At 36.6% G+C, this 14,858-nt stretch overlaps 1 protein-coding gene across 9 annotated transcripts in view; it reads right to left on the reverse strand.

Annotated features, from left to right (window-relative positions):
- The window catches only part of PLEKHH2 (pleckstrin homology, MyTH4 and FERM domain containing H2), a 55,809-nt gene that overhangs the window by 23,729 nt on the left and 17,222 nt on the right, over positions 1–14,858 (reverse strand). For 3 of the 9 annotated variants that reach the window (XM_040553568.1, XM_040553572.1, XM_040553574.1), the window contains exons 3-14: positions 12,343–12,405; positions 11,601–11,750; positions 11,085–11,168; positions 9,555–9,636; positions 8,907–9,089; positions 6,357–7,345; positions 5,271–5,346; positions 4,704–4,798; positions 3,917–4,061; positions 1,459–1,595; positions 793–846; positions 247–357 (exon numbers count right to left, since the gene is read on the reverse strand). In XM_040553568.1, coding sequence (XP_040409502.1) covers positions 247–357; positions 793–846; positions 1,459–1,595; positions 3,917–4,061; positions 4,704–4,798; positions 5,271–5,346; positions 6,357–7,345; positions 8,907–9,089; positions 9,555–9,636; positions 11,085–11,168; positions 11,601–11,750; positions 12,343–12,405 — 2,169 coding nt within the window. The remainder of the gene's footprint in view (positions 1–246; positions 358–792; positions 847–1,458; positions 1,596–3,916; positions 4,062–4,703; positions 4,799–5,270; positions 5,347–6,356; positions 7,346–8,906; positions 9,090–9,554; positions 9,637–11,084; positions 11,169–11,600; positions 11,751–12,342; positions 12,406–14,858) is intronic. The other 6 variants (XM_040553575.1, XM_040553576.1, XM_040553569.1 and 3 more) reach the window with 5 other exon arrangements.

A 14,858-nucleotide genomic window follows, 5' to 3' on the forward strand; every position in this document is an offset into this window, starting at 1 on the left:
GGAAAGAATGGAAGAGAGTATTTTAAATCCATCAACAAATGGTAATAAATAATCATAGAACTCATTTAAGCATTAATCTTGATAAATACTTCTTATTTACACATTGAGTACCTTGTATGCCTGTTGAGGAACTGAGTCCTCTTACAGCTCAAACACCAGGAATACGTTTATTTTCATTCCAGCAGCCCTAAATTCTCAGTAGAAAAAGAATCTAATACTAAACAGCAAATAGCTATATGTACTTACTGGAGATTTGTAGTATAGTAATTCGCCTCCTTTAAGCACAAACCATCGTCGTTTCCAGGTCTTCACTTTACCACCCATTTTTAACAGATATCCAGATTTTTCCAGAGGTTCCTGATTATTTAGAAGTTATGTAAGAAGTAGTTAAGTACAACAATATACCTATATGCCCCAGAGATATTGTATAATTACACCACGCACACAGACATTTGAATGACTTATAAGCATGCTAAATAACAATTACAAAATTTTATGAGATTTTTGTTCCAAGGACAGCATTTTTACAAGCATGAAGACAAATGCCATGCACGTGTGATAACTAATTAATATCCCTACTTACAGTTATAGTACATGAAGGAGAGTAAGTGATTTGCCCAGAACTATACAAAGGAATGAAGAACATAATGATTCCTGATTTTACTCTAATTATTTATATTAAACAAAGAACAAAATTAATACGATCTAAATACATCATGTTTCCCAAACTTTAGGGCCTGACCTACAGAACAGATATAACACAGTGTAATTTAGAGCTCTGCAAAGACATACGTTCATTGTGTACACCGGTAGAACAGAGTTCACAGTTTTGCTCTGTGAAGAAAGCTTAAAAGAAATTATTTTTGTCATCAGTCATTCAATCCACTTTTATGCCAAGACACTACTAACGCAGACCATTAAAAAGCTCACAGAGACAGACCAATACCCTGTAATGGTTTGGTTTCTTTGTCTGATCCTACTATGCTGTTTTTCTTAGGATTTTTCTAGTTTGCCTGAAGTCATTTTCCCAGTATGAGGAAGCTACAGAAACAAATTACTGAGCACAGATTTCTACTGATGCCTCCAGCTCCTTCAGTGGAAAGCCTTCCTATTTTTTTTGAATATTCAAATAATAATTTTAAGCTGATTTTAGTATTTTTATGCAATCTGATACCAGATCTGGTTCCAAGAAAGAAACTTAAGTGCTTTGAATTGTCTTAGGGAGTTGTCTACCTACTTCCATGAACTATACAGAAAGCTCAGAATTATCCTCCACCTTGTTTCAATTATTGCAGTCTTATATGGTTACTTTATTGCTGATATATTTTGCTATTTGTACTCATAAGGCAGTCTGTGAGTTGGCAAGACTGAATACAGGAATTTGGTAGTATTCTTTGAACACAAATATACACGCAGCACCACAGGTACACTTCTTCTTTAAAGAACTTCAGTACTTACATTTTTTCCATTATCAGTAGATGAGGAAGAGGTTTTAGGAAGTTTCTGCTCCGGCTCTGAATAGTCTGTATCTACTGAATATGCATCAGGAGGAATAGCATAGTCACTTTCTGAGGTCATAGAAGACAGAGACACACCTGAGTTAAAAGAGAGATATTTCTCTGTGTTTTTATTTATTATGTAACAACCAAATGAGGTCAGAACATCCATGCAGAAAGAATATCTGAGTAGGATATACAGGCAAACACAAGTATCTGCGTAAATCCATTAGGAACCAAGCATTTTTTATAAAAATATCAGCATATCTAACTATTAGTACAATGCTAATAGCTAGAATCCCATTTTCTTCATAATTAATTGTTTACTTATGAATGAAACAAGAAGTAATTGTCTTCTATATATTATGACCTTCTGTTATATTACTACACCTTTTTTAGAGGAGGAAGTCAGTGCCCTATATCCCATTTATTCTGTACAAAACAGATATAGGATCTTTAATTAAACTAAGTAACTTGCTCCTTCCTCTTTCTGTCATTTTCTCTAGTATCTAGATTTCCAATGCATGTGCATAGGTACTAAAAAGCTAGGCTCAACATTATGTTGAAGTTGTAGGTTACTGTCTTTTTTTGCAATTAGTATTATTTTTTATATGGAAATTTTTTGAAAGTCTGAATTCCAGATTTCAGGATTTTAAAAAAAAGTTTATTAGCTTTACTCCTAGAAAAAAATGCACCGTGTTTTAAATTCTAGTGAATGAGCAATAAAAATTCAAACTGTTCCAAATTCATCACAGAAATAACGATTTTCAAACATGTCCTTTTGTAAAATTTTACTTTCTGACCAGTGTTCTGTTCTGAAAGGTAACTCTCCAAGACTGAAATGAAGATGTCATGTTTCCTTCATTTCATTGATTTCCAAACTTATTAGCTGATTTGATTTAAAAAAATGCTTTTCTCATTTATTGTTTTGGCAAGCCACCTGGGCTTTCAGGTCGGTTGTTCTCTTTTCATGTAAGATCTTGCAGCAAGCTAATTATGCTCCTAGACAAATCTGTGACTGCCTAGATTTTTAAACAATGTGATCTCATATGTATATATGTGTTCTGTGGTTAAGAAAACTTTCCATGCATGAAGTAATGCAAGGGCTAGTTTTGAAGAAGGAAGTACAGACAAAGGGAATGGCTCAATTTTACAGTAGTGATGTAAACTGTGGGTGAAATCGGCTATGTAATTAGCTGATTTACCTTTCCTATCGTGCAAACATGATGAGATGCATACGCAGGAACTATGGGTCCTTATCACATTAGCGTGGCAGAACTGTAACTACTGCACTGGAAACGGGACCACCACAGACAAGCACTTTGGTCTTTTCAGTTGGCATTACATAAAAAACAAGAGTTGCAGGAGAAATCCAGTGAAGGACAAGACTCAGGCGGGGAAGGTTGCATGTCCTGGCCCTAAGAAAACTGGCTGAGAGAGCTCTGAAGGTCAAAGAAGGTTGTTCCTTCCTTGCAGAGCAGCAGGCAGACCTGGGAAATGAAACAGCCTCGATGGCATGTCTGGCTGGCACTGAAACACTCATAGCAAATCAGCAGCTGTTTTTGCCTGCTCAAGGGTGATGTGAGTGGAACTCTAGCTCACTGGGATTTTAACATATATAACAGGAACAACCAAATAATGCTATTTTGCATTGCTAAGCAATACATAACAGAGGATGTAAGTACTAGGATGCTAGATTGTAAACTCCTTTGCTTTACCCAGTGAAGAAACCTCAGGGAGTTAACAGTGATACTGTCACCTAATGAAGAAGCATTGTATCTCGCCATGTAGTGAAGCATGTTATTTTCATTTCGCAGATGGAAAACACACGGTTATGTACTGCTGTGAGATTTACCTCCGAAAAAAGAACATTACTGGATTCAAGTGTTTTAACTACATCTTTGCATAAAACAGTCACTATAAAAAGGAAAGAAGTCCACCACTGCATGAGATGACAGAACCAAATACTCTGTTGGGGGAACTTTCACACCTGCTTTCTAATCATGTTAAACTATTACTTTGTTTTATAAAAAGAGTATGTATTTTTTTTGCTGCTAGCAGTTACTTTCTTCTAGGTCATTTTATGTACATGCAGTCAAAGGTTATAGGGAATAATTGGTGTGACAGAGCACAAGTAAAGTGGAGTTTCTTCCTTTAAATGTAAAAGTCACTTTTCCCTCAAGACAACAGTTAGACTAATGCCTTAAACATCCATCTTCAATAACAGCAATAAAAAGAAAGCCACACACAACTGTCCTTTCTCCTGCTTGAATAGATCTAGGCTTTGATAGCTTAGATAGAAGCCTCGATTTGAGATGTCCATGCAATTTAACTAAGAAATCAATTTCTAAGAAGATAAAGCAAACTGTTCAGTTTTCCAAGCTCCCAAGGAGTTCATTCTTCTTCTGTTTTTCGCCTACCTCGTTTCATAGCCCGAGGACTACTCGGTCCACTTCTGCTTCGAGAATCGGACTCAGAAGTCCTTGAGCTGGACCGAGAGCTGTCTTCTTCCTCAGATCCTGACGACTCATCTATAAATGGGCTGTTGCTTATTTGAGTTGCTTTCTGCAGAAATTAACACAACATTCTTTGGTATCATCTTGCGTAAAAAGTATCAGTCGTTTCCTTCATACTGTGGCAGAGCTCTGCTGGCTTTGTAACATTCAAAGCTGTTTTTGCTTGGGCTGTGAGTTTTGGCACACAAATATCAACATAAAACTGAATTCCCTCTGTCCTCTGTATCCTCAACCACCCCCACACTTTGAAACAGAAAACTGAGGCAAACTTAAGGGATGGGTCTTTCCAATCACAAAAAGCTGCCAGAAAAAAAAAAAGCTGTGATTAGTTACTGCTGGCTATCTGAATAAAAATAGTTTTGGCACTGACACAAAGACATTTCTATACACACACGCGCTTTTAATTACGACACTGAACACCATGTGGCTCTGTTTAATAATTAACAAGTCTTTGGAAAAAATCAGCAAGGGACCTGAGAAAGACTGACCTGGGCTGGTAACATTTTATAAGGAGCAGTGGTTTTGTTTTTTTCCCAGCTATTTGACATTTCCATTACTTCTGGGGTTCTATAACCTCTAACCATGATCTTATGACACATTTGGCATGGTAGCCTCAAATGTGAAAAAGCAAGTTTTTGGATGTGAAGCCTAATGGTATTTAAACATGTTTTTTAAACAGTAATGCAGTTACCCCTTTCAAAGTGGTGTAGACAGGAGTGGTCATGTTCTTATATATCAGAGATGTGTATAATCCAGATATGGAGTATGAAGTTAATGAAACAGCACCTAAAAAAGCAACACATTGTATAAATGACCTTCCTAAGTTACACCCCCTCAATTTACCAAATTCTGATGTCATTTTTTGCACTGTATAGCTCAGCTATAAAAATTGAACTAACTCCTGATTCTTCTGGATGTGAGATTTATAGTTTTTTGAAATTTACAATACATAAATTGTAATCATGACCATTAACCCTTTTTAAACTGAAAGTACAATCTTTCACCCTGATATTTGGTATAGAATCTTCAAAATGAACTGGAAAGAAATCTGGTGTGAACAAAGTACAAATTCAGCACAAAGTCAAGAGGCAAAGTAATAGAAGGCAATGGAAAGATAAACAATGATTTTCAGGGTTTTAAATAGCAGGTAATTGAATCTTAGAATCTTAGAGGAACATGGGACATTTGGTCCTTTCTTACCAGTAATCGTAAGAAGAGAATTTTTGTTCATGAGACAAAGAACAACTAAACCACTTACTTTTGTTAAGAGATTCCATGGTGAAAGCTTCAGACATCCTTAAGCCAGATTTGGCTACAGCATAAATTCTGCTTTCCTAACATAAAAAGAATGGATGTGATGGTAGACAATTAAAACAGAGTTACTTTTGTTCAGCCTCCCCATATCGTCCTAGTCTTTGTGTTAATACATTCAATTGATAATATGGTTGATAAAATGGTCTCATCAGTGGTGGCTGAAAAATGCATCCTTGTTTTATATGCCATACCCACCATACCCACTGCATGATTCAATCTTTTTTTCTCAAAATGAAAAACTTATTTTCAGTCATTTAACTTCTTTTTAAATATACTATTATCAGTGGCCAAAGAAGGTAAAGTGAGAATATTTTTTAATGGAAGATTGTATAGTTAAGAACAGAAACATGACATTATGGAGACAACATTTCAACAGTTTTGTGTTAGAAAGCTAGAATATGAAAATCTACAATGAAAAAATTATGTACTAAAATATATCAGCAGAAATAATGTGTTATATTAACGCGTTACTCACCTCTGAATCACTAAATGGGACTGTGGAACTGCAGAATCAGTAAGTATAGATGGAGCTAGTTTTGGATTTTGTGTTAGAAAAATTAGTATCTACTTTAATTCCCCGAATGATGGCTTTAAATTTTTTCTGGAAAAAAATAATCAGTAACTTCTGTAATCAGTAGTTGTTGTTTGTCAACTTATTGTTTAGATTGTGAGTGGTACAATGGTTATAGTAACAGCATTGACACCAGCACTTTTAAGTCTCTGTTCGTATTGAAATAAATAAACAAACACATTCACAAGCATTACCTTGTTGGTTATACACAAAAAGACATATGCAACTTAGATGTGACATTAAAAAAAAAGGTCTTCTCTACAAAAAATATGTTTTTCAATGGCTTAAATGCTGTGCTTCAAATCAAACTTGCTTCTGGATTTCTCCTCTTAACTTCAATTAAGGTAACACCCTGTCTTGTCATCAAACAGAATGGGAAAGGTACAGGCAACAAAAAACATAGAAGTACGAAGATAAGTTAGTTTCACTGTCAGGAAAAGTATCTAGAATTACTCTTACCCAGGAAGGAAATCGATGTAATGGTGGGGTTGGAGGTTTGTTGCTAGCAGCTCTTTTTGTCGTATCACAGGGTTCCTGGGCTTCAGCATTTTGTGCTTCAGTGCAGTCATAGGTAAACACTCCTTCATCACAGCCCATCTCCATTTTCTCTAAAATACCTGTATCTTCTCCATCCACCAGATCAATGTCTGTTTCCTGAGGTCTCCACGGACGTATCATGCTTATAGCATTTCTATTTTTACCAAACATTCTATCAGAGCTCAGCTGGGGCTGGCTTAAATGTTTTTTTGCCAAAGCTGAATTTATACTAAACACATTAGGAGTCCGTAACTTTGGAGGTGGCAAATTTGAGGGAGAGTCTGATGGTGTCGGGTACTGAGAGCCTGCAGAAGTTGCTAGGATTGGGTGTTTAGGGGTTAGAGCAGGGGTTAAAATGGGACTTGGGGTATTTGCCTCACTGGATGAGGATGAATAATCTAGCCTCTGAGACTGAAATTTCTTGTTCAGTTCATCTGAAGAACTATCTTGGTCTTTCTTCTTACTTGTGAAGTCTGAGTTGCACTTTCCACCTGGATTGTTCTGGCCTTTTCTTTGGGACCCTTGCTGCCAGGAGTACAACTTTTTGTGCTGTGTCTTCTGAACACCCAAACTCTCTTCTTCAAATAGAGAACTACTGTCATCAGAAGCTGTCAAATACATTTCACTTCCCATTCTACTGTACCTAGCGTTCTCTTCGGATGTGTGGCTTGAGAGAGTGGATGCACACCTGGATTTCAGTCCTTTATTATCTCCTCCATCCTCATCTGAGCTCCAGTCACTCCCTGTAGTGCAGGAGTTCTTTGACATGTCACTGTCTATATCTTTGGATGAACAACTTGTTCTCACATTTTTCTTCTGCTCTGATCCTGAGGAACTTTGCTGCAATGACTTCTGACCTTTATTGCTTTCATGTGCAGGACCAGCAAAGGTAGTTTCCAGGATATCCTTCTCTAGAAGACAAATACAATGAACAGGAGAAAATTACTTTAGCAAATTTGACTGCTAAAGGATTTTGTCATTATGTCTGCAAATAGTAAGTAGGTAATCATTTCAAGTAAGCACATTTATTTTTTTCTGAATATTGTACATAATAATCTGTAAGAAAAATATTACAAATTTTTGAATGCAACTGAAGTTGCAACAGTATTTAAGAAAAAAATGTAATAGACAATACTCCAAGTTTTAGCCAAACTAAATATGGCAATAAATGTACAGATGAGCAGAGTGGATGTTAAAGTAAATGTTAAAGTAAACCAGATATGTATGAAAATAAAAACTAGAAAAAAGACAAAACAATGGTTTAAGAGGGCATACGCATTTAGCTGCTTTATTAAATCTAGAGAAAATTAAAGCGGAGTAAAAGCTTGACAGAAAAGATTTACGCTAACAAATCAAATATTCTGAGGATATCTACAGTGTTTATTTACAGAAATTTATTCTGCAAGCTATTACCATATTCTCAGTGGAGCATGCTTAAGATATACAAGAGTGGCTCATAAAAATGCTCAGGGAAAGACGTGTTAAAAATAGCTCTGCTTATGCTTTTCACTTTTACCTGGTTTTGCAAGAGCTTGAAGCTTGAAGCATGTCAGTGAGGCCTACGTGTTCCCCCTGAGTTAAAACAGATGCTAGAACTAGGACTTTTCTACACAGACACTTGGGAAAGTTAAATAGCTATATGAAGTTAAAGTGGATTGGATAAATAAGTATACAAAATATTAACGGGATCTGAGTCAATTTCTGCTTTTCCACAGAATTCAACTTGTAATGTTGGATACCATGATGAACTGTGAATAAAATTCTGAGGCCGTAAATAGCACTATGGGACTCAAATGAAGGACCAGAGCAGGAGTAACAGTCTCCTTCCTGAGCTTTTCATTGCTTAAGGAAAGCAGCAAGCTGCAATGGAGTTGCTTATGCTTATAACAACATAACAGCACATCAATTTGCTAGCATTACAGGACTTCAGGGCTTGTAGGGCAATTGTACAAACTGTTGAGGGAGCTTTTTACTTATTTGGATAGGAAACAATAGTGCAAAAAGATGCCTGAGACTCTTTTCTATTATTTCTGACCCTGATCAAAATAGTATCTTCTTGAATTAGGACATAAAACTAACACTGGGACACCAGTAGTAGCATAGATAAAATATACAGAAACCGGACTTAAATGAGACCGTACAGAGGCATAAAAACCTAACAGCAGTCTCTGGGGGACTGGCACACCTGAACTCCATATGCTACTGTGGAGCAAACCTGAACCACAACAGTTTCTTTCCTGGGCAGCCAGAGCACCCATTAGCCACTGCATGCTGCCAAGCAAAGTATCAGTGGTATTACTGAGATGCTAATGCTCAAAAGGATTTCTTCCTAGTAGTAGAGACTGGCATTAAAGAAGGAGAGAGTACTGCTACATACTTGGAAAACAGCTGGTTTGGATCCACTTACATAACACTTCGATTTTGGTTTCCCACCTGTGTTAGAATAAAATGACAGTATGTGTGACTCTGTACCTAGTGTGTTTCTGCCTTCAGTGTAGTCTGACTCTTTTGATGAAGATTTGCTTATTTCTTCAAATTTAGGAGATGGTTGAGGACTTCTTGCTCTGTTTGAAAAGCATCCAAAAGTCAAACTGCTTAGTCGCTGACATTCTCCAGGTTTTTGTGTTGAAGTAACAGATTTCTTGCCTGTAGCTTCTGAAGAATAGTAATTCAGCAATTATGTGTTAATAGGTTTTGGATGACTGTAGTCAAATGTAATAGCTACAAAAATCTGATCAGAATTCTTATTCCCTGCAGACTGACATTCACTGGTTCCTTAACAGTGCTAGAATAACAGTGATAAAATGAAGAAATGAAAGCAAACACCTGACACAAACCCTGTCAAATCTTACTACTTGCAAAACCTTTTACATAACACAAACATACCAGTTCAGCCAGCAAAAAAAGAGTTGTGCTTTGTTTGAATGTCTTTTTAATAAAAATTAAATTATTGCTTAGCTAACAACTTTATGTACAGTCACTCTAAGGTCAGGTAATTAAAATCACAAAGATTTCAATGAGCATTATGGAATATTTCAATTATATGGATGCACAAATTAATAGGGTATAGTAAGAATTATGCTGTATATAGAGAAATGTTTCAAAAACTTGTACATTTACCTTGCAGTTTGGATTGTACTGTTTTCATCTCTTTGGTTTGCTTTTGGTTAATCAAGCGAAGGTTCTGATTTTCCACCTCTAACTAAAAACACAAATTTAACTTCATCCATCGGTGAAACATTTTTAAAAGTCATTATATCACTTAACATTTTCTCTGAATTTGTTTTCTTAAGGTGAAGCTATTTCAAATGCTAATCTCCAATTTACTTTGCTTAATGACAGTCTATGCATTTGTATTTTCTGAACAATAAAATTCCCTGCAATGATTATCTGCATAACTGTTTACTCTGTTAAAATCATTCCCCCACCAAGCAAACCTAAGACTCCTTTAAAAAGCCCAAATAATTAATAAAAAGAGAAATCCCTGTTGTCGCTTTTAATAAAAGCAAAGGGCTAGAGTTACAAACAAACTCTTGTACCATTTGGCAAACCCAAGAGAAGGCAGAAGAATTGAAGGCAATGATGGCACTAGAACATCCTGACATCCCACAGCAAGTATTAAATAAATGGGTACTGAAAAGCTTACACAGAACAAATCTACAGGAAGAAAAAGACCCCACCAAGCCATTGCTATAGCTCACTACTAGGAATTAAGAGACATTGGTTCAAACACCAGTTCTGAATTATGAAAAAAGATGTGAATCTGAGTGTCCAATATCATGGAGAAGGGAGCCATCAGTTCCACTTCCCTGTGAGTGACACCTAGCCACCACTGTGAAACTAGCTTGAGATCCTGCACATTCCAAACTAAGTACATAGTTTCAGTCATATTTCATTTCGTGCAAACTATTTTGAGATGATTTTAGCTAAACTTAACTATATTTTTATTAAATGATTTTAAAAACTTCCCTTGCAGACTAATCATAAATGTTATTTTTAGTTTCCTATTTAAAAAAATATGTTTTTGTTTTTTTTTAAACTGGAGTGTGCACTTTCCAGTTAACCACGGGACTGTAGGACTGTAACATTTACAGACAATTTCAAATTCTCTAAATGGAAGGAGGAGAAAGCACTGCTGCATACCAAAATCAGCAGCCTTAGACAGGGTACAGATGGTTATCTCACCACAGCAGAGAAACAAGGGAGACAGCTGGTCTCCTACGGGAATAGAGCCAGTGCCCCTGAAACTATTCATGACTAAGAGTACAGTGGGCACTGGAAAACAAGAAATGGTACATCCTTTTTCTGCCAGACCCCAGTAGACTTGTTCAGCTTTTGGGGGATTGTTCCCACTTCAAGCACCTGCTGGATCAAGCTAAATTTGCCAGCTAATCTTTCTCAATTGGTGGAGATGAGAATATCTGCCAGAGAGCAGTTCCTGGGGGTTCTCTCCATGAAGAGGACAAAGAGATACAAGTTAAGCAAATCAGACACCAGAAGTTAAGCAATATGGACACTTTTGCCCTCTATGCTGTTGTTTCCAGTTTTCATCTTTCAGTGAAGTAACCATACCAACCAATCAAACTGGGAAGCGTTTTTTTTGACTATGGTCAATTTTCTGTATGACAAGCATTGTAGCAAGAGTTATACCTCATGGAGCTTGACGGTCACCCATTCTTTTATTTTAGCTGCTTTTTCTTCTATAAGTTTTGCTTCTTGAAGTCGTATTTGCTTCTGGAAAAAAAAATTGACACAAGCATACACTTCACTTAACATTCTAGCTTGCCACAGTAGTACTGTCAGAAACAAATCCTAAAGTTTCCTTCAAGAAATTCAATCTCCTGGGTGACACATGGTGATTTTTAAATAAATGACAAATAGGCCCTTCAGAGAGGCTGCTATTCCACTGGAAAGCAGAGGAGACAGAGATAAGGAAGAATGTCTTGGCCCTCTTAAAAATTAGATTTCTTTCAAAGGAAGTGAGAGCATAATTTGCAAGTGAACAAATGTTATTCAAAGCACACTCCTAATGGGAAACTTTCCAATCAAACGACAGAAATAATTCTAAACTTTTCTGTCCTCTATTGATCTTAATTCTTTTATTTTTCTTTTGCATAATTAAGAATGGAACTGATGCTCCTCTCTTGTAACAGAGTTATTTCTGACCTGTTCTTCAAGTTGTTGCTCCAATTTTTGTATTATGTCATTTTTATCTTGAATCAGGATCTCCAGATCTTGACATCTCTTATACAACCTGTTTTCTGATTCGCTCGTTTGAACATTAGCTGCTTTTAATTTTTCTTCCATAACTTGCACCTATTTGGAAGGTCAAACATAAAACTTTAAGAAACAATATTCCACGATAAAGGTAATAATTTAATCACAAAATCGATTGTTAAAATTGCCCCCACACTTTTGATTCAAGGTAATCCTGCAAAACTCCAAACCTTATTTGAGAAAAAATGCCACAGTTTGTTATATCACCCTCTGCATCTAATGTCAGCAGGACTGGCAAAACACTTTTTTTTTTTTTTAAAGAATAACAAGCAGCACAGAATAGTTCTATTTAGAGACTGTATTGGTTAGCCTTGCTTTATTTTCGTAAGGTTTTTCTAAAACAGGTCACTGTTTCCTCTCCCTTTTATTTCTATCAATCAATGAAGAAGTCCATTACATGCATCTGTTCTGGATTTGCTCTGTTAGCTCTGATTTTACTGAACTGAATTGGACATTGAGCAAAGAAAGGTGTTAGGACATCTCTACTAAGACAAATCAGTAGATGTAAAAGGAAGCTGTCTTCTCCCTTTTGAGCAATCCTTAAGACAGAAAGCAATTTTCTGAATTTCCCCTGTTAACAGTACCTTAACATGCACATAGCTAGTTGAGGCATTTTTCAATTTAGATATACCTGCTGAAAAGCCCTCTCTGCTTGACGGTCAGCATCTATAACTTGTCTCTCAAGCTGCTGCATCTGTAGATACATAAAAACATATAGTAAAACCGCCATGCCTTCTGCCTGCTGCCAGAAATACCACAGTGAAACATATTTTCATGGTCTGTTCTGAAAAAGGAAAAGATGGGTTCTGAATAGGAGCATAAAAATAAATAAGTAGATAAGCTGTGTGTCAGACTGGGGAGATGATTCATGATTATGACCACATTAAAACACTGTTAAGATTCTTCTAAAGAAAAATAATTAATACTGCTATTTTTACCTGTTACCAAGAGTAGAAATATGTTTGATAATAACCCCAGAACCTTTCCCATGCAGGGAAGGCTATGGTCTTATAACTCCTAAGCTCCCTCATGTCCTTCCAAAACTGCTAAGAGTAAAGGGTACTTAGCACATTCTACAATTTGTCTGTTAATTCTTCTGAAATTGACAAATTTATCTTTTTTTCTGCTATGAGGACTGTCCCAGTCTCCTCCACCCTTTGAGTAAAAGAAGATGGTATGTAGCTGAAGATACACTGCGGACTCAGGTGCTGCAAAGAACAAGATGTAAAAAGCCATAGCAGAAATGGATGAAGACAGACACCTGCACTGCATGGAGGATTGCAGGTTCCTTTTGAAAGGCAAGAAACCCTGATCTGTTACATTATAATGATGCCTAATAAATCATTGTCTCAGCCTTTGCCCCAGGCCTCTGAAAACCCCTGCGTTTTATATAATTTATTTTGAAGGGGTTTCCAACAATGTGGAGCAGAGTAGGCCAGAAAGAAATGCTTTGTTAAAAGTTTCGTTAGGAGCTCTCTAGTCTGATTTAGGTGAACAACAGAATTATGACTTTTAAAAGAAGAAAACTGAGTACTTAAATCATATTACAAAGTACCTAAGGAAATGAATATATTATTCCGTAATTTACGGGCTGGAGATTGGTTCTCAGGAAACACCTAGCTATAAATCTCTCTGTTTACCTCAGGAGGATGAAACACACAATACTTTACATTGGTATACTCAGTATTCAGCTTCAAACTTGTTCATAGAAAAGCATACGATACAAATAATGAAAATGAAAACCATTTATTCTGTCTCCTGTTTACTGCTTGGTTTTAAAATAATCAGTTTCATTCTGTCCTGTTTGTTCGCCATTTCTGGCATCTTTCAGTTTCTTTTTTTCTCTATTTTTTTTCTCTCTCCAATTATGTTGTCAATCAAACAAAACAGTTTTGTGTACTTTTAGCACCTCAAAAAGACACAGAGGACACAGAGTCATCACTCTCTATCAATCAAAAAGTGAAAAAGAATAAAATGAGTTTTCATTACCATAAGAAAAGCTGTGACTGACCTTCTACGACTTTCTCATAGGACACAAGAACCCGAAGTCTACCTCGTAATACCACAACACTCTACTGATACAAGAGCAATAAACATTACACGATGCACATGGTCCCTGAAGAGTTGTTTTGAAGGAACAGCACTAAGGAGATGATCATCCCAGTCACTCCTGTACTAAGTCTGGACAGACGGACAGGGAGACGAGCCTGCCTTCTTTCTCTCTGCTCACGTGTATTTAATTCCCTATTTGTACAACTTCATTTTGAGATTTTAATGAGTTTAATTTGTAGGATTTTGAATTGTAAGGTTACTTTCCATCTATTTTGGTTTTATGTAAAAATGTAGGCTTAGTTCACAAAAGTCACTTTAACATCACTTTTATGACATTTCTTTTAGTGAGTTGTTCAGGTTATTTCTGAGTATTTGGAGAGCTAATGTTCTGCTGTAGTAAAAGCACTATGCTAAACCAAGTAGAAGTGCAGACATTGTATCAATAATGAACACTGTCAATACTCTGTAATAGTTAATAATAATTTGTCATAATGATAATGTTATGACAGAAACTTCCTTCAGGTATTTATAACGTGAAATTCATTGTTGCTGAGTAGTAAGTAGTTCACCAATTTTCACAGGCAAACAATTTGTAAATGCAGGTGACTGCCACGGGCAGAACTGGCAATTCAGTTACGTCCAGTAAGTACAATTAATTCCAGCTGTAAGGTCATATAAGAAACCTGGCAGATCTGAATGGAAATAAAATGTGGAAATGCTGCTTGCCAGGCCCACTCAGCAGCCAGTGCATCTCGGCTTGCTCAGACTTTGCTTAATGTTGAAAAGAAGAAGTGTCTCTGGCACTACCTGATGATCCCTGAACCACTGTAGGAGCACGGAGCAGCAGCACTGCCCTTCTACACAAGAGCTGGAGTTTGGGATAGTACAGTGCAAGACAGACCTTCCATGTCCTTCCACGGTCCTTCCATGTTTCTACACCGAAACTGTGGGATGCACCTTTCCTAGGACTATATAGTGTTGCACTGGCCCTGGAACATAGTAATATGTTCGCCTAGTCTGCTGGGACAGAGGATATAAGTGGAATAAAGCTGTTGCTAAAATGGGCGTAAAGCTAGGAGTCAGAGTAGCTGAGAG

Source organism: Cygnus olor, chromosome 3 (genome assembly GCF_009769625.2).
Source record: "Cygnus olor isolate bCygOlo1 chromosome 3, bCygOlo1.pri.v2, whole genome shotgun sequence".
In the NCBI taxonomy this organism is placed as follows: Eukaryota; Metazoa; Chordata; class Aves; order Anseriformes; family Anatidae; genus Cygnus; species Cygnus olor.